We start from the raw sequence: 25,379 nt of genomic DNA on the forward strand, positions 1-25,379 counted from the left end.
GCTTAAGCCATACAAGGTGCGCGTGAATTTTAATTTTAATCGCGAACTCAGCTTTTTTATTTATTTAAAGTATAAGCTGGTGATATTATTATTATTTTTGAATTTTTTGAAATGGCCGTTAGGGACTGATTTTAATTATTATAAAATTTTAATTTAATTGTTAATTTTAATCATTATAATGCGCTGAACGAAACCAATTTTTATTAATTTTGTTATTTTTTATTTTTATAAATACAATATGTGTTCAGTTTGAAATTATCGTATTTAAAATAATAAATTTATATTTTATTATAAAGTCAAAGGTAACCTTTATTATCTTTACGTTATTTCGACTTGGGTGGTTTTTCCTTTTAATATTATTCTGGCGCGTAAAGGTCAAGTTTAGGTTAAGAACTTACTGGCAACGTTCGGTAAACCTCGCCTTCCCTCCCCCATCCCTTCCTCCTTGGTTGGAAGTTAGTTGTCCGCGTCTTGTAATCGAAAGCAGATGGCCCTCTTTTTGAAGTATCCGAGCAAGAAGACCCCAATTCTATTTTTAGACACAAGTTTTAGTTTTTTTTTTAAATCCTAAAGACAATCGTACGTTTGCATCTAAGAAACATTCAAAATGTTTTGGTAAAGGCCTCTTCAGACGATACAACTTTTGATTCAACTAGATGGGTCAAAAAGTTGAGTCAACCGCCAAAATTGGTCAGTGATCAATTGTTAAACTTGTAAAACTTGTGTTCCAACTAGTTTACTCAACTCTAGTTGACCCATCTAGTTGAGTCAAAATGTTGTATCGTCAAAAAAGACCTTTAATTTAACGAAACCTAATTAATTTATGTCCTGAACAAATTTTAATTTTCCCAAAATTTCGAAATAAAAAAATAATAATCTAAGGTTAGTTAGTTACGATTTTATAATACAAACAAAATTTTAATAGAACATGGATGGAAATTAATAATACCTAATGAACTTTGATCTTAGTGATTATTGCGGTCGAAAACCAGTCGGAATCTAATTATTATTATTATTATTATTACCTTTCCAAAATCAAAATAATAAAACTAAAACAACAAAATGTATTAATTTTAATTTAGACTTAAAGTAACGACCGAATCCATCGGAGATTAGATTTATGAAAGCCAACCAAAACGACCCAAGTTCAATAAGACAATTTTAAAAATAAATACTATACGTTAATGGAGCGAGATATTCTAAGAATGAATATATCTTTACTGATTTATTAATTCCGAGTATCGCATTGCCCTTCCCCAAATTAAATTCTCTAAGTAGAAATATTATAAACGCGAATTGATTTTCATATTAACACGAGTATTGAAAGCGGGTATTGACCGCTTTTGTCGTCTCTCTCTCTCTCTCTGGTTTTCAAACACTGGCGACGCAATATTCATTTGGAAATTTGTTTGTCTTAACAACCCGTGGCCACGTACCCCCTCCCCCCACTTTCCCCCACGCCGCTGAAAATTTTAGTAATTAAAATTTACACGCAATTTTAAAACCCCTGGAGAGTTTTGAAAACTGCTACAAGTTAAGTTCGTATTCCGAATTTTCCAATTAAGAATTTTGGCTGAAATTACTGCCAAAGCAATTATTGATTTCTGGAGTCTTTTCAGCTATATTCCACGACAAACCGCTAATCTTTCGGGCTAGTGCTCCGAACAGGGTTGCCACATTATAATAAATGTGTAATAGATGAAATGGTACGGAACCACAAAGCTAATTCTTCAAAATAAATAAATAAATTTAGTTGCGCGTGGATATTTCCCGCCTTAAAAGTCACGAGATTGAATTAAAAACCGCGTCACAGCGCGTGGATTTTGGCGCCTTTAAAGTCACGAGATCGAATTAAAAACTGCATCACAGCGCGTGGATTTTGGCGCCTTAAAAGTCACGAGATTGAATATTAAAAACCGAGTCACAGTGCGTGGATTTTGGCGCCTTAAAAGTCTCGAGATTAAATTAAAAAAAAAACTATCGTCTCGTGAATTTTGGCGCCAAATAATAGCACGTGGATTTCTTTCCCGCTTTTTTTTTTCTGTTAAAAAATATAATCCACGTGCTTCCAAGTATTTAAAGGCAGACTCTGCATGCATGAGCGGTTCCATTTTTCTGGAGACCGTAAACCATCTCATCTGTTGATGCTGGTATAAAGGCGGTATGCATGCTTTTCTCTCTCAAAATTTAATCTACTTATTGGTAAACAAGCTCCGTGTATTGGCCCAGGGTAAACACTGACTGAATCCAAGTTGTTGGGCCCCGAAATGTCCACCCAGTTTCAACCAATTCACAATGAAGCTGTAGTTAGTCCCCCTTTATAAGTTCTTTCAAAATAGACCAATAAGAGAAAGGGGGGGGGGGTATGCCTATGATGATGATGAAAGTGTATACTGCATTTTAATTCGGTTATGTCCTGAGCTCCTTTCAATGGGTCGATGTAATTGTACCCCCACCCTCCCTCCCTCCCAGGCAGTTGCGATTGATTTTGAGGGGGGGGGGCACTCTGGTTGGTGACCTCCCAACACACCCACCCACTTTAATTTTAAATTCGATAGTAACTTTTCGAAGGGAAAATATTTATTTTCCCAAAGTATATCTCCTTCCCTCGGGGGGACCAACCCCCCCCCCCCGGTTCCCTTTGTTGTGTTTGTTGTTTCCAAAGAGATTTTAATGGGAAAAACTAATAACGATTAAATTCAGTTATTATTTTTAATTTTAAAAGTATACTGTAGGCTATATTATATTATTGGATTTGAGTTTATTAATTTTAAAGTGGAAAGCCGTGTTGGGGGTTTTCGTGGCCCGAGGTTCTGGTTGTGGGCCCCGATCGGGTTATGATGAGAAATTATTTTTAATTTAGTAATTTTTGGGTTACATTAAAATTATTTATTTATTATTCTTGCGAATTAGTTTAATTAGACATGCGTTTTAATTCGATTTAATTAAGAAATATGATTGAAATTTAGTTCTAATTTAGATGTTCAGAATTATACCCAAGGTGATGCGTTGTTTAAATATTTAAAATCAATTTTAAATTTAATATTAATGATAATGTTAAATATTTCGCTTTCTGTTCTGGCCAAAACTTAGGCTTAGTAAATACACGTTTTTAATATAGTGAGTTGCCCCTCGATTAAATAGAAATTCTCAAATAGTATCTAACTTTGTTTGAATTTTCCAATATATTCTTTAACAAACTTTTAAACAATTTTTCCAAAAGTGAAAAGTTCAGTGGGGGTTAATGTTAGGACCAGAAAGTAGTAGCCTGCAGGGTGGTGGTCATCGAGTGTCCGAGCAGCGTGCGTGCCATTTCCATAAAATGTTCATTTTATCTCGGAAAATGGATGTGGGGAAAACCGTTTATTCTGATTTTATTCTAAGAAAGAACATTCATATATATTGTTGTATTTTAAATATAAATTATATCTGAACTCTCCTCGAGGAAGTCCATTAAATGAAGTGTTAAACTGCGACCCTTTTGAAGTAGTTTTAATATAGAAGAAGATTAGAAATATTATCTCTCGTTTTAGTTCAAAGGTTTTACTTCAAATTGACCTCGTTCTGAAACAACATATCATAGTATATAAAACCATATAACCACAATTTTAATATTCAGTATACTGCTAGTATATTTGCGAATGAAATGAAGTTTGCGGGAACGATTAAAATATATGGGGGCGTGGGGTTTTGACCAATCAACCCCCCCTTCTTTTCCCCCATACCCCACGTTGGGAGGGGCCATTCAAAAATGACCAGGAAAAGGTGGATCCCCGGCAAAAAAATGGAATTTATATCGAAATTATTATATATTTATTTTTGGAAAGCTCTCGCCATATATTAATATTATACTTTTGAATATACGTTTATAAATTTTAATCTTAAGATTTATTTTAAACTGTACTTGACGTACGTAAGTTTATAAGTGATATGTTCCTTCCATAAGTATGACACTATCTATACTATTCGTAATGCTACTGAGAGAGACTTACAGCTCGAACCTTATGAACTTTTGGTTAAAAACAACTGATAACGATAGCTAAAATGATCGCCAATAGAGTAATGGCACCGATATGCCTTTAACTATGTACTATTCTATAGGAAGTTAACATGGAGTGCCACTACTCTATAACGAAAAATTAAATTTATCTTTTCCATAATAAATTTCTAAATTTCGAAAATCTTTTGGGTACTTTGTTGGATGAGACCATCTTCAATTTTCAGTTTATTTTCCACATGGTTAAATAATTCAAAAATGTTCATCTTGAAGATTAAAAGTCCTTAAATTAAAATTAAACGTAGAAACAAACCAAACCCAAGTGGGGGAATTTAGTCATGGGGAAATGATACGAAACGTGCTTGAACCGTTTTCTGGGAAACAATAGCAATAGGGCCTTAAGGTACAGTACATCATCATCATTGGAACCACTTAAATAATTCGAGCGAATCCCACCACCACCGCCGCGTCATGAAGGAATCATCATGTTTTACGCTACAATAGACAAAAAGAATTTACGCGGGAAAATAATAAAAAACACGAGATAAATTCCCGCCCAATTGAATACCCATTGAGTCGTGTAGAGAGTATTGGCACACCCATATATTAACTTATACAGCCAAAGGTACTCGACTGTCATTACGAGTATGTATTGTAGCTCGTGCGCGCGCGCGCTCGAGCTCTGCGGACCAACATTTCCCGCCAAAATTTAATATTAAATTGCGAATTCAGATCACGCGCCAATTTTTTTCTTTCTTTTTCTTTCCCGCGTTTTTGTTTTACGTCACGTGGATGAATTATGTTATATGTATATAGGGGTTGCACGAGACGACTATATATGTATATATTCTTATATATTATATCCTTGATTTGTTTCTAATAGTGTTTCGACAAAAAAAAATACACGTGTATGTGTTTGTACTAAATATAACGTCGCGTTTTTTAACAACTTACTTGTATCTTTTTGTTGTAGTTTTTATTGTATCCTACTTTGTTAGTATTTTATTTGTCAAACGAGTGTATATATAGGACCCCTTAACACCTTTGACCTTTGAGAAAAGTTTCGGGTCCCTTTTGGAATTTTAATTAGCGACGCCTAGCTCCGTTAATGGCGCGGGTAAAGTTTGTTTCTCGATAATTCTCAAGGATTTAAACATAGTCTTAAAACTTCGCCTCTAAACATCTTTAATTCCCAAAAACGACGTTTCTAAGGCTGCGGGAACGCCAATTTAACTCCCCAACTAATCGCCTCTTCCCTGCCTATACTTATATGTAGCTCGCATTTCTAATATAGTGAATGAGTAATTGGTAATAATTAATTTACGATTGGCGCTACCGAAGCCTTAGAAATATATTGGTATCTCCTCCGATCTAATGGGAATTTCCAGGAAATAGATTAAAATTTTAAGGTTGAAATTTTCGAGGCGAATTTGTAAACAGGATGTTTCCATTCCTATATGAGATTATAGACCAATTTTAGACCAAATTTTAATGAAGGTATGGCTGTATTTAGGTGACAATGAAGTGGAGTAGTTAACGCAGTCATTAATTAGCCGGTGATACCCTAAAAACCTTGCTACGTTTATTTCATTTATATAAAGAATAATAAAACCCGAAAGAAATATTCACGAATTTATACATACCATTATTAAATTCTACCATGAATATTCTCTACTTACTTTACTCTCTACTTTGTTAAAGCTTTTAAAGTCTTAATATTGCATATGGTTCAATATTCACGAGGAAAATTGAATAAATTCTCTTTGTAACTATAAATAGGCGCTCGTGCGTCCAAGTCGTACCTGGAGTAATGACATCGGCCTGCCTTTGACCGCGTTACACTCTCTATGGGTAGTTAACGCGGAGTGCCACTACTTTATCGTAATTTTGACAAAGAGCAGATGTACTTTACAAAACCCTATTTGTTCCATTTAGCGCGAGATTCTTAGAGCTCGCGAGCTCGTGCGCTCGCGCTCCGAACCCTATTATCCAAAGTCACTTTGCACTGTTACGAAAGCTACAGCCTTAACTTTTATGATACAGTCGAGTAACCTTGTCCCCCTGGGTAGATTATGTTATGTCTTGAATTATAAAGGTATCCCCGGCCTTTAACAACGCTGCAAAGTAACCCTGTAAACCGTATAAAGTTCATGGCTTAGGGCTGGGAATAAGGCCCGATAATGGAGTGTAATTTTTCAGCCTTAGTTTATACTGCGTGTAGAGTACTGGTAAATACTTGGGGGGATTATTGTTCCAGATGCCCTTTAACGTGGTGTAATTACACCTTGGTATTTATTTCTACCCCTTTTTATTATTATTTTTATTACCGGTATTTCGATTCGGGATACTTTGAAGCTGGTTTTTATAAAGGGCCTTTTCAATGGAAACTGAACGTTGGTTGAACTCTGCCTTCCATAACTTGTAACTTGCCTTTTGGTGTCGTGGTTGTGGAGAGATACGTCGATGTGTCAACCCAATACTGACAATTACTACCTAACTTACTTACCAGTATTTTATCTATAACATTGAGTTTTTTGGAAAGGTTTTTACATTTTTGTGACCATGTTGGAAATAGTCTATAGCAGAACTTCTCAGATAATGCAGAAAAGGTATTTCTGTACCTATATCTAACTGTACTGACAAGTTAGATTGACTGTTGACGGGGGGGGGGGGAGAAACCCCTTATTGTACCCCCCCTCTCTTATACCCTTGGGGTCGATATCTTAATGGAGGGACAGAATGCTAAAAGCCAAAATCCACGTCAGAAGTCTATTAACAAACAAGTACTATGAAGTTATCAAAGGATACCCTCCTAAGGGGGTTATTTTTGTGTCATTTTGGTTTGTTGCAAACGCGATAACTTCGGTGGTATTCTCTTCTGTTTGGTGGCTGACTGTAAGCCGTAAATAGCTAGCCATTTGCTCAGCTAAGAGACTGGCTTCTCGGTACACTCTCCCGGTAAAGCCCTTCTCTCTTTTCGACAATAACAAGAGAGTGAGAGAGAGAGAAAAAGGGGGATTACATAAATGGCCTTATTGCCTTTAAAAATAACTCTCTGGAAAAGCTAGGACTAGAACCAGTACTCTTCAGATTGTATTCTACTTACCTACCAACTTACCTATACATAGACTCTGGTCTAGCTGGGAGAGAGACCCTGCACGCTAGCTGAATTTATTCACATTTTGCCCTGAATATTTAGATCATACATTTACTGTTCTTCCAAAAATGGAGGGGTAATTAGTGGGATGGTGGTGTTCTATGGGAAATAATCAATGTCGAGATCAACCTTGGACTATTGTTGACTATATTTTGGGAAAAACAGCCTTGTAGCATCTTTGTTGTTATTTGAATTTATGCTAATATTAATCTTATCTCGTTCTTGTTCAATTTTAGCAAGTTCAAATCAGCGATGACTTTTGCGGTTTGGACGTGAACACGCCGATTGGCGGCAGCATGCCGATCGAAGCGACGCCCGTCTTGACGTACAGCGGCGTCTTATTGACGGCCGTGGCTTCCACTTCGACGCACGATTACACGGTGGCCTTCCTGGGCACTTCCACCGGACATCTCAAGAAGGCCGTCGTCGAATCGGTCACCAGCGCCAAGGAATACTCCGACGTCGCCGTCGACGAGTCCAGCCCCGTTAACCCGGACATGCTCTTCGACAGGAAGAAGGAATCCCTCTACGTCATGACCGAAAGAAAGGTAAGATTCAATCTCTCTATTCCGAGCGCAAACTTGTACAATCTCTAAGTACATTATTCTGATCATCAAAGGGATAGTGTCAGGGAAATTGACTTATATAGACAGTCGGGGAAGGTCAGGTTGAACACTGGCAAAGTTGTACAATTGCATTTTCAAATGTTTCTGTTTAATTTACCGAAACTGCGCCCTCTCTGCATGGAGATAGCGAAACTTTATCTCGAATGTTGTATGACCTCGATTTGACCCCGCTCCGTATCTAATCAATCAACTAACCGGGAGTAAAACGGGTAGGCACCTCAGCACCTGATGACCTTTAACCCCCTCCCTTCCCCCTTCCTTCTCTATAAGCTAAATACTCTATTCCTTCCTACGTTTTAAAAGATGGCCCGTGTGAATCGGTCTGAACTTGAAAGAGAAACGGCATCTCCTTGCCTTTAACTAGGCTACAATCTAAGGGAAAGCGCGAGTTAGGCGCCGCTAATGTATCCTTAGGTCCTGGATGGTATGACCACGCGTAACGGAATAACCCCGCCCCTTTTCGAGGTTGGTAGCTAGCTGCATGGGAGAGCGTGATCTACGATTAAGTTAAGGTTTTAAAAGCCCTCACAAGAAGAAACCAACAATACACACGGTGCATTGCACACTTGGGGCGCGCTCAATCTAAAAACAAGTGCTTGTATACTTCCCTCGAAGCACGTACAGATCGGCACTCGTGTGAGAATCTCTCGGACCACCTTTTGTTTTTTAGGTCCGCGGCAATCCGATTCGGGATACAGAATAAAATGCCAGGTATTTTACCGTTCGTGATACACGCTAGTTAAATCAAAGCACACGATTAGTTAAGATTATCGAGAGATAAAAACAAACGGAATTAACCATATCAAGAAGCGATATCTAGTTTATTAGGGAGAAGGTATAAATTCGCCTCCACATTTATAATCTAGCTTTATCTCCAGACCAAACGTATAGTAGGTCCGGAGTTTATCCCAGTCGTCTCTAAATTACAAGCAGCATCTGATTGGTTCTTGAAAACTTACGTCAGCGCGACGCGATAATAACGAAAATTACAGTCATATTTTCCGACTGAGGAGAGGCGAAATAGCCCGGTGGCCTCCTTTTACGTCCCCCTTGTATTTTGAAAGGGGGACTGCAGGACTATGGCGCGCGAATACTTAGGCATCTTATGCCTTTTCCATAAAAACTAGATATCGCTTCTTGACCATATACATAGTCTTAGGGGTAGGGGACCTGGAGAGATGCGCAGTGCCTAGTGCCCTCGCCTCCTGTATTAATTGTAAATGATATCAAATTATCAATCCTCCTAGCTTTCAAACGATACTAAATACTTGGGAGGTTTTAACAATCAGGTCCCGAGTAATTGAGTGAAATTATTTTCAATTGAGATATAATTTGGCAGTAAGAAATGGCGTTATACTTTAAAATGTGGGTCAAGGGCGTTGGGTCCTTTTGGTGATTGTATCTTCCGTATTGATGTATAAACTGATCAGTAGTCCTTCCCTTTTGAAAGAGATAGAAGCCATAAGTATATCTTCCTTTAGAATCAACCGTCATTCTTTTATTTGGTTTTTCCTTTTTCTTTCTTCCTTTGGCGAAGAAGAGTGAGTTTCGTTTGGTTTGCTTTTGACTCGAGTACATTTATTTCTTTACGCTTGGCGTGAAAACCGAACGACCAAAAATCCTTAATAGAAATTTTCTCTCTCCTCGCTCCCCTAAATGGATAGAAGCACTCTCTCTCTCTTTCTCTCTTCAAAGAGAGAAGGTTATTTCTATAAATGTACTCCAAGTATGAATTTACATAATCCAACACACGAATATCCAACTGTATAAGGTTGTTATTATACTGATTGCCAAACTATATTTGTAAATATTTCACTACCAAATAGGTATAGCGTGCCTTAACAAGGCATGTTGCCAGTTGCAATTATTCAACCCTTATCTACAACAGATACAGAATAGTTTTGTAGTTTATTCTATTGGATTCGGTAATTATCATTCAGTAATTATCAATTACCTGCAGGAGATGCTGTAATAATAAATATCTGGTATACCTGCTGGAGCGCATGCGCAGTTAAAGTTAAGAGAACGGGTGGGAAGGAATTTTCTTTAGCCCTTTTTCAAATCTATACAGTTTATTCGTGAAAGAAATGAATTAAATTCATGTTGGAACTCGGAATATTGGTCTAGAAATTCTAGACTTTGTCGACAAGAAAAAACCCCAGAAATTTCTCCAAAATATTTTTTTTTTGGTAACTCTTTCTTGGGGTTTTTAGCGAAAAACTTGACTACGTTTTTTCTCTTTTCTTTTGGTTCCTTTCCTTGGCAATCGATCAGCTAACAATGAAGTTATTCAGTTGTAAAAGGACACGACCGGGGGGGGGGAGGGGATGGTTGGTGGCTGCGGAATTAGTTTGTGTGTGTGTGTGATACCGCCTTGAAAGGATGTTTCGTAACGCATCGCTAAGCCTAAACTTTTCCCCATCTTCTCCTTTTTTATCTTCTTCGCTACGATTTTTCCCCATTTGACCCAAACACTAGCGAGAGGACCCCCCTAGTTACGAGAATTCCTTTTGCGTCGCTGAAAATAAGAGTGATGAATTATTTGGCTCGTGATTTGTGGGTCACGCGCTTGACGCTTATACGTCTTTTCTTTCTTTACTCTAATTGGCTCGTGAATTATGGTGACAATTGCGCGCGCCCATGCCAAAATCTCGTGCCTTTTCAAAGTTAAATAATTTTGGCGCGTGATTTATTATGGATTGGTGGGAAAACACGCGCCAATTAGTTGAGCGCGTGAAGTTATTAAGAGTAAGAATTGGCGCCAAATTTGAGAAGAAAGCTCGTGCAGTTTACTACCAAATTTGAGAAGAAGAAAACACGTGCAGTTTACCGCCAAATGATTTTTAGCTCGTGAATTACGGATTGGCGCCAAATTTAAGAAGAAAAGAAAACACGGTTGAATTTTATTAATTTATAAAATAGTCCTAGTATTTATAAAAATAATTATTTACTAATAAATCCTTTTTAATTCTAACAGTGGAATAAGTTTAATTAAACAATCGAACCCGTTAATGCCTAAGGGCCCGGAAAAAATAAACAACAACGTTTGTCAAATTCAGGCTTTCAAACCGAAACCGTTAATGGTGTTTCCAAAAATAAATATCGAAAGACAAGAGGTGGGAATTACACCTTACGTATGTCGTATTACGTGACCACGGACCTAAATACGCGTCACACCACACTCTCCTTCACTTTGCGGCCAGAATTGCCCGAAGGGAAGAAGAACTGTATACCACCAGATACATTTTTTTCCTTTTTCTTTTTGACAAGAGAGATTTTTGGTTTTATGTTGGAAATGAGAGCCGACAGCAGCAGCTTGGTTGGAATCGTCGCTCCCAAAATGCTAGGCCAAAAGGGGTGGGTTGGGGGTGGTATGGGCCTTTAGATTTCGGGTCAAAATAAATTAGAGAGAAACCAATGGAGCTTTCCCCCAACCCCTCACAGCTCCAACATTGTTTTAAGCGAGCTAAAAAGAGAGATCCATCTTGGTCTAACCCCATTGGTCCCCCCCTCTCCCCCCCCCCCGGTGGCCGCTGTCTTCCGCTGATAATAAATTGGAAGAATCCTTTTTATACCGAGAAAGAACTTCCGAACAAATAATGGCTTTAAAAAGGGATACAATTATTTTTAGGACTCCGAAAGAGAAAACTATATGAAGAAATCGGATATCGTGACCCTTGGCTTGAGTTGCTTGCACTACCACTCCCCCTCTCTGTGTATAGTTTTATTGCTGCTATGACGAAAGGGTAAAGGTTACCTCCTTACCAATAAGTCTATTCGATATCTTTATAGGCCTATATTTCGGAATACTACAGCTGATTGGAATTATTGATACCTGACAGAATCCTTCATTATATTATTTGAGCTTCACGCTCTTCTAGTCAAAGGTGTCGCAATGTACCTAGTTAAAATAAATCTTTTTATCCTCAATTGCTCGGGCCGGGGTTCGAACCCGCCAAGTTATAATCCACGGGTTTCAAGGCGAGCACGCTAATAACTGAGATACCGTGGTCTCGCACAGATGTAATGTTTATTTTATTATTATTTTTATTATTATTATTACATTGGCAAGAACAATGCGGCCCAGTGATGGGGCCCGGACCCTTGTTTAGTTGGAGGGGCACCTTAATACCCTGCAATAAATTTCATTAAGCCCCCCCTTTTTTTATTGCCAATCGAATTGCGGATATTTTAAAAGAAAAGTATCTTAAATCCCAGCCTATACACATGCACTCGAGTAATATAAAAGATTATTTCAAAGGGGGAATTGGTTGGGAGTAAAACGTCCCCTAGCCCCCTCTCCCCCTCTCCGTCCAATGTAGGTACGGTGTACATTATGGCGGGAAAAACCCGCTGGTACTGCTTACACGCTCTCTCTCTCTCTCTCTCTCTCTCTCTCTCTCTCTCTCTCTCTCTCTCTCTCTCTCTCTCTCTCTCTCTCTCTCTCTCTCTCTCCCTCTCCCTCTGTCCATTTCTAATCGATAATACCAACCCAGAGAGAAAGCTAGAGGAGAGGAGAGAGTATTAGAAGGAGCTGCATGGGACTCGGGACGGAGACGGTTAAACTGTGTTAACTGGAAATCCACTTTACTCTATTTCCACTTAGACAATCTCTCTCTTTCTCCCTTGTCCCTCGTAAATGAGGGGGCCCCCAAGAATAAAGACCCCCCCTTTGGTCCCCCTCCTTATTCGATATATATATAAAAAAACGTACCCACTCTAAATAGAGACAATGCAGGGATAGACCCAATGACGTCATGACCTATTTTTTTGGGGAAATTGGGGAGAAGACTGGAACGTGGTATTCCCGATAGTATTCACTCTATAAGTTGGGTTAAACAAGGTGAGGTTTTGTTAAGATAGGTTAGCTTAGGTTGGGTTGGGTAAGGTTTGCTTAGGTTAGGTAAGGTTTGCTTAGGTTAGGTAAGGTTTGCTTAGGTTAGGTAAGGTTTGCTTAGGTTAGGTAAGGTTTGCTTAGGTTAGGTAAGGTTTGCTTAGGTTAGGTTAGGTTTGCTTAGGTTAGGTTAGGTTTGCTTAGGTTAGGTTAGGTTTGCTTAGGTTAGGTTAGGTTTGCTTAGGTTAGGTTAGGTTTGCTTAGGTTAGGTTAGGTTTGCTTAGGTTAGGTTAGGTTTGCTTAGGTAGGTTAGGTTTGCTTAGGTTAGGTTAGGTTAGGTTTGCTTAGGTTAGGTTAGGTTTGCTTAGGTAGGTTAGGTTAGCTTTGGTTAGCTTAGCTTAGGTTAGGTTTGGTTAGGTTAGCTTTGGTTAGGTTAGCTTTGGTTAGCTTAGCTTTGGTTAGCTTAGCTTTGGTTAGCTTAGCTTAGGTTAGGTTTGGTTAGGTTAGCTTTGGTTAGGTTTGTTAGGTTAGCTTTGGTTAGGTTTGGTTAGGTTAGCTTTGGTTAGGTTTGGTTAGGTTAGCTTTGGTTAGGTTTGGTTAGGTTAGCTTTGGTTAGCTTTGGTTAGCTTTGGTTAGGTTAGCTTTGGTTAGCTTAGCTTTGGTTAGCTTAGCTTAGGTTTGCTTAGCTTAGGTTTGCTTAGCTTAGGTTTGCTTAGCTTAGGTTTGGTTTGCTTAGCTTAGGTTAGGTTTGCTTAGCTTAGGTTAGGTTTGCTTAGCTTAGGTTTGGTTAGCTTAGGTTAGGTTTGGTTTGCTTAGCTTAGGTTAGGTTTGCTTAGCTTAGGTTAGGTTTGCTTAGCTTAGGTTTGGTTTGCTTAGCTTAGGTTAGGTTCGCTTAGCTTAGGTTAGGTTTGCTTAGCTTAGGTTAGGTTCGCTTAGCTTAGGTTAGGTTCGCTTAGCTTAGGTTAGGTTTGCTTAGCTTAGGTTAGGTTCGCTTAGCTTAGGTTAGGTTCGCTTAGGTTAGGTTGGGTTTTCTTAGCTTAGGTTAGGTTGGGTTTTCTTAGCTTAGGTTAGGTTGGGTTTTGCTTAGCTTAGGTTAGGTTGGGTTTTCTTAGCTTAGGTTAGGTTGGGTTTTCTTAGCTTAGGTTAGGTTGGGTTTTCTTAGCTTAGGTTAGGTTGGGTTTTGCTTAGCTTAGGTTAGGTTGGGTTTTGCTTAGCTTAGGTTAGGTTGGGTTTTGCTTAGCTTAGGTTAGGTTGGGTTTTGCTTAGCTTAGGTTAGGTTAAGTTGAAACGACAGATTGTCTGGCGTCTTTGTAAATTTTGTCTCTGATTGCGAAAGATAGTGACGCAATTTGAGTCTTAACTAAAGTACCGCTACTTGAAAAATAATTATTGTCGGATTATAGTTTTTTATAAACATTAATGGGGGGCTACGCGCTTCGTTCCCCCCCCCTTCTCGTAAAATATAAAGGAAGACTTAGAAAGAATTTCTTTTAAAGAATTTTAGCGAAAAAACGACAGATACTAGACGGGGAAAAAAATAGTAGTGGCGCGAATTTCCAGAGCCTTACTATATATATACAGGAGGATATAAATCCTAATACATTGTCTAGAAAAGATGGTGCCCCGTAAAATAAGATGTCCCCTTCCGCGCTAAAATATATGACCCCCCGTGAATCGCTTTCAATTCAACCCAGAATGTTGTGTACTCTTCAACCTTCAACCTTTACTATATAGCATTGACATTGAAATATTATACATCAATACAATATTCCTGGTAGAGTTATTAAATTCACGCCTCTAAGTATCCCCTCCTATATATATATGGTTCGGGGGCCCCAAATGGTCCCCTTTCAAACGTGACCCCTTTGAATGATGGGCTCCCCTTTTGGCAAAAATAGTGGGGCCCGGAGAAAGTAGTAAGGGGGGCGTAGTAGAGAAGACGGTATAGTATTAAGTCTATGGAGAAATAAGACGAGGTGGGTGCCTTTACCCCTTTCCCGTTCCCTTCCGGTTATACCTAGTAACTACAGCGTCTATCAAACAGCGTCAATTTGGCGGGAAACTCCACGCGCGCGCGGGTGTCAGTAACGACCATTGTCAAGCCTAACGATTCCACGCGCCAACCAAAAAAAGGCGGGAAAACAAAAAATGCACGAGGAAAAAGAGCTCGTGCGCTTCTCGCTAAGGATGGGAAAATTCACGAGACCAGTTGGTAATAAGGAATTCTTAGGGGAAGGAGAGATAGCCCCTAAGATATTTTAGCGCCTTCCTACCTTTGTACGCGGTGTATTCTATGGCGGGAATTTCTCCTCCAGCATTGGCGGGAAAATAAAAAAATATAAAATATAAGATGGTGAGGTGGTAGGGGGGGGTGCGCCACTTGGCGGGGAAAGGTGTTATTTAGGTTGGACCTTTTGTCGCTCCGAGCGAGGGTTAGGCATCTTATTTGTAGGATGCCTTGCTGCCATAGATATCTGAACCCTAATCTCACTTAGCCTCCTTAGCAATGTGTCTTGTAGATTTCTGGAGGCAACGAAATCGACTAATTAATATTTTTATTATAAAAGTAATTTTGTTTTGAAATTATGTAAGTTATTATTTTAGTTAATAGGAATATCTTTGTATTTATGATATCTACGCGTATTATAGCGCTCGGTTTTTTCTTATAAGGGTATATCTGATGCGAGCCAATAAAAAAGGGACAGGGTCTCCTTTTTTTGTGTGTGTAGGCGCGACATACGCGTTGGTGGAAGGGATTTTCACACACACACGGTACCAGGCAGTCTGAGAGAGGCGCATATATAACATTTTATTATGATAGGGTTACAGTGCCACGCCCCCGCCGCGCGTCCCTATCTCACTATCTTGACGGCCACTAACTCTTTCCTTGCCTTTATATATATCTATATATATCTATATATATATATATATATATATGCACACCCTAGTTTATTCGGGTCTCCGACAGTTTATTTTTTCTTTCTATTGTTCTTGTTAAGGCCCAAGCAAAAATATTGAAAATCCCAAACTTTTCTATAGAGTATATAGTAGTGGCACTACATGTTAATTTCTCATAGAACATAACGTAGCCAAAGGCAGGGAGGTGCCATTACTCTATACCAATTTCCTCCTTCCTCGTGAGAAGGAATTCCACGCGCGGATGACGTTTATTATATTATCGTCACGTGACGCCATTATTAAAGCACGAGAAATTTAAAAAAAAAAAATCCAAATTAGGCTTAACGAATATTTCAATTTATTTTGAAAAAGAGCGCGAGATTACACGAGTTGTTAGGCCTATTTTTTCAAGAACGCGCGTAATTGGGGAAAACGTCTTAAAATAGGCTTAAGGTATTAGGCTACCGCGAAGCTCTTGTTTTATAATAAAAACATCTATAGCGTTTTGAGTGTAAAACGGTTTTGAACGTCTCGCGTTTTGTCGTTGTTTTATCGCCGTGTTTTCCCGCTTAAATTAACTATAGTAACAAACTCCGCAGAGACACGGAGAGAGTTAGTTTAACCAAGGCGAAACTGAAATGGAAGAAAGGAGGGGAAGAAGAGTGTGGACACTCCATTTTCAAAAGATAATTACGTGGGATATTACAACAGCGTCGTAAACAAGAACCCTCTCTTTTTATTTTTCTTTTGCATTAGGCTAAAGTTTAGATTACTTTTACATCGATTTTTCCCTTTGTAAGCTCTTAGTTTCTTTGTTTATAAATCATTACCATAATAATAATAATTAAAATATTCAAAATTTAAAAACCCTTACGTCATAACAATGACGCGATGCCGCTCTCTCGTGAAATATTCGCGCCAAAATCTTATAATTATAATAAAAAGATTGAAGTCTCGCGCCGCCTAGTTCTGTCAAATCGCGCGCGCGCCTCGTGAAAAACACAAAAGTGAAAGCTAATCACGCGCCAAAACCCTCCCCCTCCCCCCATCCCTTCCTCTCTCGTGCAAAAGAAAGAAAAAGGCGGGAAATAAATGATGGCGCGCTCGAGAATTAAAAGCAGCCGATAACTAAGCTAAGCCTAACGCGAATTAAAAAATTGGAAGGAAAAAAGACCGAGGCTTAGTCATTAGATATTTAAAAGAAACTTATCTTTCCCCACGAAATTGTTCCGGACACTTTGATATAGAGAGTGTGTTCGAATTGACTACGTTAATAGGGGCATGTTAGGGGAGAAGGGATATAAAGGGGGCTTTTTATTGGCACCCGTTTAAACTTGGACCTCATTATCGGGTACCTAACATAATGGCGCGTAACAGTCAAAGATTTATATGTATATATAGAAAAAAAGAAAAAAGAAAGATTCCCAAAGAAACTAAAAACAATTGGATTTTTGCGCCGGTCCTTTTTCATCTCGTGATTGTACCATAATCGAAGGCTATTATTACCGTGAATTGAGGTTGATTGTTGCTGCCTTTGTACGCGGTATACGTTCGAGTTAAAATGAAGTAAATTCATCAGGCAAGAGTTTAGTATTGCATTATCTTCTTTGAGAGGGGGTCCGAGGCTTATCAGTTGGGATTAAAAGCGGGAATCCTCTTAATGAGCGAAAATACACGAAAAGTTAATTAAGGATTTTTCTGATCTGGGATCGTTTCGTTCTATACTACTATGGGTTGTATTGGAGGGACGTGGGGGGTAACCCCCCCCCCCTTATCTCTAGAAGCCAAAAACTAATTCTTTTAAGATGAAAACCGAAAAAAACGTAACTAATAGAGAGAGAAAAAAAAGTGGGAAGTGGATTTCACAGTACAGAAGGTTTCAAACGAAAATGGAACTCCGCTTGGTTTTTTTAGAAACAAGCAAATCTTTAGAAAGCTTTTTTTATTTTATTTCCGTGTTTTCCATTTAAATTCATTATTTTATTTTGCCGCCAACTCGAAATTAAGGCTCGTAATTAATTTGCTTTCCTCCTTCACTAATTTAATTAATTTCCTAAGGTTTTTTCATTAATTAATTAATTAAAATGGTTGTTTTTTTTGTTTTGTTTTTTTCGCTTCCATAATCGTCTGATTATTGTGTTGGATGTATAAATGAATATAGATAGAGTTGAATGTGGGCTACAAAATGGTCCAAATTAGGTCGAAATCGGACCAGAATTAACAAAGTTATGACCAATTTTATAGACTCAAGTCGCTCCCATAGAAATAGCATCACCCTGGTGGGTGTCTTGTTAAGCTATTAATTATTTTAGTATTTAATTAACGTAGGTAATTCTAATTAGTTACCTACATAGATAGAACAGATTATGGGCTACAAAATGGTGCCAAATAGGACGAAATCGGACCAGAATTAACAAAGTTATAACCAATTTTATAAACACAAGTCGTCCCTGGTTGTCTGGTTAGGCTATTAATTATTTCAGTATTTAATTAACGTGGTTAATTCTAATTAGTTACGTATATAGATAGAGCAGATTATGGCCTACAAAATGGTGCAAATTAGGACGAAATCGAACCAGAATTTACAAAGTTATGACCAATTTTATAAACCCAAGTCGCTCCCATTGAAATAGCATTACCCTGGTGGGTAGCTTCACCCTTCGAACACGGGTGTATTGCGGGGTTAAACATTTCTACAGGCGCTCATAGAAATAACATGGGCTGGAAAACCCCTGAATGTCGGCTTTCCTAAATATACACAAATATAAAAGAAAAATTAATAAAATTGAAACTGCATGTAAATTTCAAATTAAATCAAATCAATTTTATTATTAACTAAACTAATATTATTAATCCATTGAATTGGGAAGAAAAATGAATTTTAAACGTATTCCATTTCTGAGGAACATCTTACGAGGGAACATACATAACCCAATTTTGAAAGATAAGTTTAGCTGCGTGTCCTTGGGTGACGTTGGGCTTAGCTAACTCGTTGGGTTTTGTCGGGGGCATCTTGACAATGCATCAAAAGGGGGTGGCTATGAATACGCTCTAACCAATTACGAGAAAGGCCGAGGGGGGGGGGTTTAAGGGGCATTCTCTCTTACCCCCCTCCCCTCGTCCCTCCGTTGGCCGTTCTTATCTCGACAGTGGTTGAAGGGTGGCAAAGGCTCCCGAATCGATTTAGAGGCAGTTACGACGCTGCTATCCCGTCTTCTAGGTCCCCGTCCCCTTAACCGTCCAAAGCCATCGCAGTTGACAGCGTTATTGTATGGGAAGCGCTGCTTGCCCGCTCGATCAATACAAAGACTCGTCTATAACAGTATAACTTCAGCTCCTAGCCCCGCACTGTCACATTTCGCTAAGCCTAACGAGTACCGCCTGAAATGCTACTGACTCCTCCAACATCTTTACGTTACGCCGCTATATCCTTTTCTGCCTTTGATCCCACGCTCTTTATCCCTCTCTCTTACACCAAAACTGACATATTTATTTAAATTTGTTTGTCACGTGTCACCTTGAAAGAAAGAATGAAGGAAAAGGCGCCAAAATCTTGTTGCGCTCGTGCTATAAGGCGCGCCAAAATTTAAATGCGCGCGCTTTTCCCACGTGTTTTATAATCACGAGCGAAAATGAATAAAGATCAGGAAAAAGGGGGGAAAATGAAAACGCTCGCGCGTTCGTCTCGTGAATTTTTTGGCGCCCTTTTTCTCTCCCAGTTTTTCAAACTTTCTTAAGCCTAATTTCTAAGCTTAAAGTCCCACAAGTGTCACGAGGTTTTTAAAATATTCTAAAGTCTAACTATAGTCTGGGCCTCAAGGTTTTAACTTTTGAATTATAAAAGGTAGGACGTTGCTTGGTGCTCCACCTGTTGGTGGGGAGGGGGGTTATAAGGGCGACGTTCGTCCGTTCCCGCGTCTTATATGAAAGCCGGGGGAGCTTCCCCTTCTATATATCTGACATTCTCTAACAAAATCGATAAATTTCGGATTAGCTTTAGTCTTGCCGCCGCGCTAGCTGCTTTCTGGCGAGTCCCCCCACCCTATCTCTTCAGCCCCCCCCCCGTGGTGGAGAGTTAGTAGTTGTAAGAGGAAGCGGTAAGGGGAGGGGGGGAGTCAATATTCTTTCCCTTTAAACTAGTTTCGAGAGCTTAATTAATTTGCATATTGAATGACCCATTCGACCCCTCCGGCCGCCCGGCCACCTTTCAATTTCAAAGTTGCTCGGGGAATTTTTAAAATTTGTTAATCGTCGATATAAATTTAGTTTCAAATATGTTTCATTGTATTACAAACTCGTGTTTAATTGAACGTAGTCTTTGAGATACTCGCTTTGTTTTGGGAAATGAAATATAGGATGCTTAATTCACGCGCCACTTTTAATCAAAGATAAAAAGAGATTCACGTGCCGGTTTTAATCAAAGATAAAAGAAATTCACGTGCCGGTTTTAATCAAAGATAAAAGAAATTCACGTGCCGGTTTTAATCAAAGATAAAGGAAATTCACGTGGTGTTTTTAATCAAAGATAAAAAGAGATTCACGTGCCGGTTTTAATCAAAGATAAAGGAAATTCACGTGGTATTTTAATCAGAGATAAAAGAGATTCACGTGGTGTTTTTTTATCAAAGATAAAGGATATTCACGTGGTGTTTTAATCAAAGATAATAGAAACTCACGCGCCATTTTAATCAAAGATAAATAGAAATTCACGGGCCATTTTTTAATCAAAGATAAAAAGAGATTCACGCTTGGTATTTTAATATGATGCGGACAAAATTGAATAGAGCTAGGCATAGGGCGCTACAATCTTTTTCGTGCAAAGAAAAGTGGAGCTGTATAAAAAGTCTGGCGTTTGCGAGACAATTTATAGGAATAGGGAGGTAAGGGAGGCAGCGGTAGGATAAGATATGACTGGCTCCCGCATCCCGTTGCCCTGGCAACCTCCATCTCCAGTCGGCATCTCCCTGTAATAGTGGATCGTTGCTAGGCCTAATGGGCCTAACCCCCTATCCCTCCCCCCTTACAATACTCTCCCTGAAATATGGAGAACCGAATTCACTCCCTTTACATTTCTCCATGAATATTCATTCAGTTTTAATAATAGAACATCGCGAGAAGCTTTGTAATTTAGGCTAAAATGGTTGGCTAAAATGGTTGGCTAAAATGACTAAAATGTTTAATTATTCATGGGTGAATGGTAGGAATTCTTGTCAGTGGAATATCCCTTCAGATAGCTTTCTCCCATGTTTATGTATGTCTATCTCATACATCCGTATATAGGGTATATATATATATATGGAAGCCGCTGCATGTGCCTTAAAGCTAAGGATAAGGGCAAAGCCTGGTTTGTTTTGCTAAGATCCCGCGCCAGGTATAAGGCCTCCTCCTCTGCTCCCCAACCCTACCTACCTTAAAGCCAATGGCGTCCTTTTTTTCAATAATGTAAAAAGCCATACGCGTATTTCAACCAGGGAAAGGTTTTTTTATATATTTTTTTGGAAAGGGCCAAGGAATATATATTCACCGTGTATTTTATTTAGAGGTTAAAGTTTGCCCCGCTCTCTCTATCCCTATCTCTCTCTCCTCTCCTGGATTGAACTCGAGGCTTTAAGTTTCTTTATAACTTGGGGGATGTTGCGTGTGCGATGCATTTCCGAGAACTCTCTCTCTCTTTATATGTATAAACCCGACCAACGGTGGATTTTTTTTTTATTTTTTATTTTGGGTGAATATCAAAAGTTGCAAATCTGTTTGGACACCAAATCCGATGGGAGATACAAAGATTCCCAGTTCCGCAAAATTTTAGCCACCTTTTTTTACTTTATATTTATTCGGGGCCTGCACTAGTTTATAGTGTATATTGAGATTTAGGTAAGCCAATATCAAAGATAAAGGTGAAGTTTATTTTTATAAAGGTAGAAGAAGTGAAATACACCTTCAAATTATAATAATAGCACGTGGAATTTTCCCAACAATTTATTTTTAAATGCGCGTGGATTTGTTTTATATATATAAAAATTTCGCGAGGTTTTTCCCGCCAAATTCTATTAATTGCACATGGATTTTGTGCGAGATTTTTCCCGCCAAATTCTTTTAATTGCACGTGGATTTTGCTCGAGGTTTTTCCCGCCAAATACTATTAATTGCACGTGGATTTTGCGCGTGAATTTTCACGAATTAAAGGCCAAGTTTCTTTACAATTTTTTTCTCTCTCTCTCTCTCTAAAATCCATACTCTTCCGTACCTAAATTATAATAATAATTGGACGTCACATTTTGCGAAATGTCGTGATAGAGGAGGTGTCATCATTCGGCGGCGGCGGCGCTTCTTTTTATAATAATACTTCTTTTCTATATTCATTTCTGATATTCTTTTCTTTTTTTATTTCTTTTTTTGCTCCTTCTTTATCAGGCGGGTGTTTTTGATTATTGATAGCGGTCGACACGGAATATGGTAATTAGGGGTGGCGCTTCAATCGATAACCCCCGGCACCCCTTCAAACCCCCCCCCCCCGGCCGCTCTTTCCAGTCCTTTGCCCAGTTAACAGTCCTCCGATAATAACTACCAGGGATTTCCAGCAGCTCGCACGCACGCGACAATCTCCCCCCCCCTCTCCCCGACCCCCTAGTGGTCAATGAGGAAAGCTCTTTAATGTACCGTGACGTTTTAATAGCCTCATTGTTTCCAGAACATTTCGCATTCGGAGCACCCGCAATTTGCTTATATACTGTCCCTTTAAATCTTAGATAAGGTGTTTTATACTTCCGTCGTCTGCTTAGAGATTTAAGAAAAGATGTGAATATTTCCCTACACGTTACACGATACTGTTCCTTTAATCTTAAATGCTCTTTTTTACTTCGGTCGTCTGCTTAAGAGTTCCAAAATTATGGCCTACCATTTTTCTCAGACGTTTCGAACAAACTGTTTATGTTAAATGTTCTCTTATTTTACTTCCGTCGTCTGCTTTGGGTTCTGTAAAAAAGATGACCCGGCCTGGGCCGGCCATTTTGTTCTTTTCTGGTATATGACCCCCGTCGTATTGAGGAGTGAATTAGACTTCTAACGTTGAAGGGGGTGGGGGTAACCCCACGATTTTATCGCCGCAAAACATATCCCGTTTCGACAGCCAGGGATTCTTTTTAGGTAACCGAGCTAGTAGTAGTCAGGGATGAAAAGGAGATGAGAAAGGGGGATCGAGGGTGTACGTTATACTGTATTAGGATGGGGCTTGTGTGTCCCCCCCCCTCCCCCTTCCGAACCCCCAACCCTCGAGGCTCAGACTGTTCGTCGGTTCGGAAAGAAACGCGGCCATTTTCCGCCGCTTCTGCTTTAAGTTCCCTAACCCGAAAGATCTCTCATCAAAGTCTCTGGCAAGGCTTAGCTAACCTAACCTCGAGGTGTCCAACACTTGACATTAATGTCAAGCAAATAAAAAAACTGGGATCACTAATTCTCTTCCATTTTTCCTTCGCTCTTAAAAATGGGGTATGAACCCTAGTGACCTCTTTGATCTTTTCAGCTATGTCGAGATCTTAATTTGATTTCTGGACGGCTTAATAAGATTATTTAACTTCTGGGTTATTTATTTATTTATTTTAGTATATAAAAATATTTTTTGTGTCTACTGTCCATCCCCTCGGTGCGCCGCACGAGACAAGAGCGCGGGATCACGCGGCTGTGCTCAATATTTTTGCGCGTGAAAAGAGGCGCGGAATGTCATTACACCTCGAGAGAGAAAAAAAAACGCGCGTGAAAGACTCCCGCCAAAAAAGCGCGTTCACGCTTTCCCGCCTTTTTAGGATCTAGACTATAAAAGCTCGCTTGTCAGCGCCTTTTTACTGAACTTCTTTCCAACTCAACTCCGCCTTCTAGTTTTTCGGAGTACTTTTGGTCATTATTGTGTACTTATAATAATATTATTTACGTATTGGTTTTAATATTCTTTTAATTTTGGGGGCGAAACACGTTGGGAAGAGTAGATTGGATATACAGTCACCGGTGTATTGCGGTGAAATGATTTACAGGGGCCGTAGGATTAACATGGGACTTTGCGCCCCTTAAAGCGAGCTTCCCATAAATTTTCTTCGAACTAAATTAATCACGAAATAATTTTTTATTTTAATTTCATTTAGTTTAATTAACGAAAATTAATTCGTATCTCTAATGATTATTGAATAATTAACCTATATTTGGGTTCTAAATGTGTTCCTACGAATTTATTCGTATTACCAATGAATATTGATGAAATATAACGTATAGATTTTTTTTTTAAATTTGAAAGAATAAGAGTTAATTATTCTTTTATTTTTAGATTTCGGAGGTTAAAGTTCAAGAGTGCAGCGTGTACCGTACTTGCAGTCAGTGTTTGGGGGCCCACGACCCCTATTGCGGTTGGTGTTCGCTAGAGAATAAATGCAGTCTTCGAAGCGGGTGTGCCGAGGCAGCTCAAGACCCCCTCTATTGGTTGTCCTACAAGAGCGGCAAATGTACCACCATTACCAACGTACAACCGCCTCAAATACAAAGAACCACCGCCAGAAACGTAAGTACCCCCACCAATATTTTCTTAAGATATATATTAAGATTATAAAAGTCCGTCAGCGCTCCTTGGGTTTACTCAGATAGGTACTTGCAATGTAGTAGCGCCTATCCCAGCTGGTCTCTCTCCCTCTCCCCGCTCGGGACCCCTCCCTCCCTAAGGGCCCCGTCGGCTGTATAGTGACGGGGTCCAAATGAGGCTTTCACACGCGCATTGTCCATTTTCATTACCAGAGAGCAGCGGACCCACCGGTTTAATAATGAATATATTAACGATGTTTTGTCCTAATAATTACCAACCTCAATCATTAACTACTTTTCAACAGAAAATGCTTACCATACAGTTTGTACATTAAAACACCCTTAGGCACACTATAGAGTTAATTCCGAAAAGACACGAATATTAACATCATTTTATTTTTATGAATAGCAAATTTTATAAAACAACTTTCGTCTCGCGCGCGTCACGTGATTTCACGTGAAACTGGTGTTAAGCCCACGTGACTCTTATACATTTAGCTCGTGCTTTATGACGTTGACTATATAGAGGAGTTCCTCAACTTATGGTTTTAAGACCAATGTTGTTAATTTCTTTGTAGTTAAACTTGGTCATAGGGAATTTACCTATATTGGAGGGTCAGTTTGTCTGCGCGTTCGCCGCACTTTCAAAAGTCGAAATAACCAACGCTACACGAACGGCTAACGGTGTTTTATGTCCGACACCTCATACCGATTCGTTACCCGCCATACCACCCGGACAACGTAAGTGCATCTTTAGTTGATTTTCGTGTCGCGAACTTGTTTTGGACGTGTCAATGCATTTGCGAGAATATTTTGGGGTAATTCTGTGTTATCAATCCACTTTTTAGACCATTTCACTGCCAAATTGTCAGTTCGTACTAAAGTGGGGCCCGATTTCGTGGCCACCAATTTTACATTTTACGACTGCAGTACTTATACTTCGTAAGAATAAATTTCAGTTTCGTCTTATGACCTTTCAACTTGAAAAAGAACGAAAATCTTAGAAAAAATGTTAAATTGATTATTATAGCTGTACTCAATGCGTTTCGAGTCCATTTCCGTGCGATTGGTGTGTAGGTGGACACCGATGTACTCACGATACCGGTGAAAATTGTCGAAATGACATTCTAGTGACGGGCGTTTCGAGTATTGGCCCCAGTATCCGGTCGGGACCCGGTTTTTGCCCCAGAATTAACACGACCGCCGGTGGTTCCACCGAAATACTTGTCGCCTCGGGGATCAGTAAAAGAATACAAGTTAAAGTTGATAACATACAGGTAGGCCCCGCCCCCCCCTTACCCCTTTTAC

The 25,379-nt window shown here is 39.2% G+C and overlaps 1 protein-coding gene across 5 annotated transcripts in view; it reads left to right on the forward strand.

Moving 5' to 3' along the window:
• Positions 1-25,379, forward strand: part of PlexA (plexin A) — a 138,817-nt gene that overhangs the window by 101,565 nt on the left and 11,873 nt on the right. For all 5 annotated transcript variants that reach the window (XM_089846868.1, XM_089846867.1, XM_089846870.1 and 2 more), the window contains 5 exons: positions 7,391-7,702; positions 23,824-24,054; positions 24,650-24,812; positions 24,920-25,013; positions 25,102-25,348. In XM_089846868.1, coding sequence (XP_089702994.1) covers positions 7,391-7,702; positions 23,824-24,054; positions 24,650-24,812; positions 24,920-25,013; positions 25,102-25,348 — 1,047 coding nt within the window. The remainder of the gene's footprint in view (positions 1-7,390; positions 7,703-23,823; positions 24,055-24,649; positions 24,813-24,919; positions 25,014-25,101; positions 25,349-25,379) is intronic.

The sequence above is a fragment of the Phalangium opilio genome, unplaced genomic scaffold, assembly GCF_054372755.1.
Source record: "Phalangium opilio isolate 3A_F unplaced genomic scaffold, DU_Popi_V2 ptg000081l_1, whole genome shotgun sequence".
Classification (NCBI taxonomy): Eukaryota; Metazoa; Arthropoda; class Arachnida; order Opiliones; family Phalangiidae; genus Phalangium; species Phalangium opilio.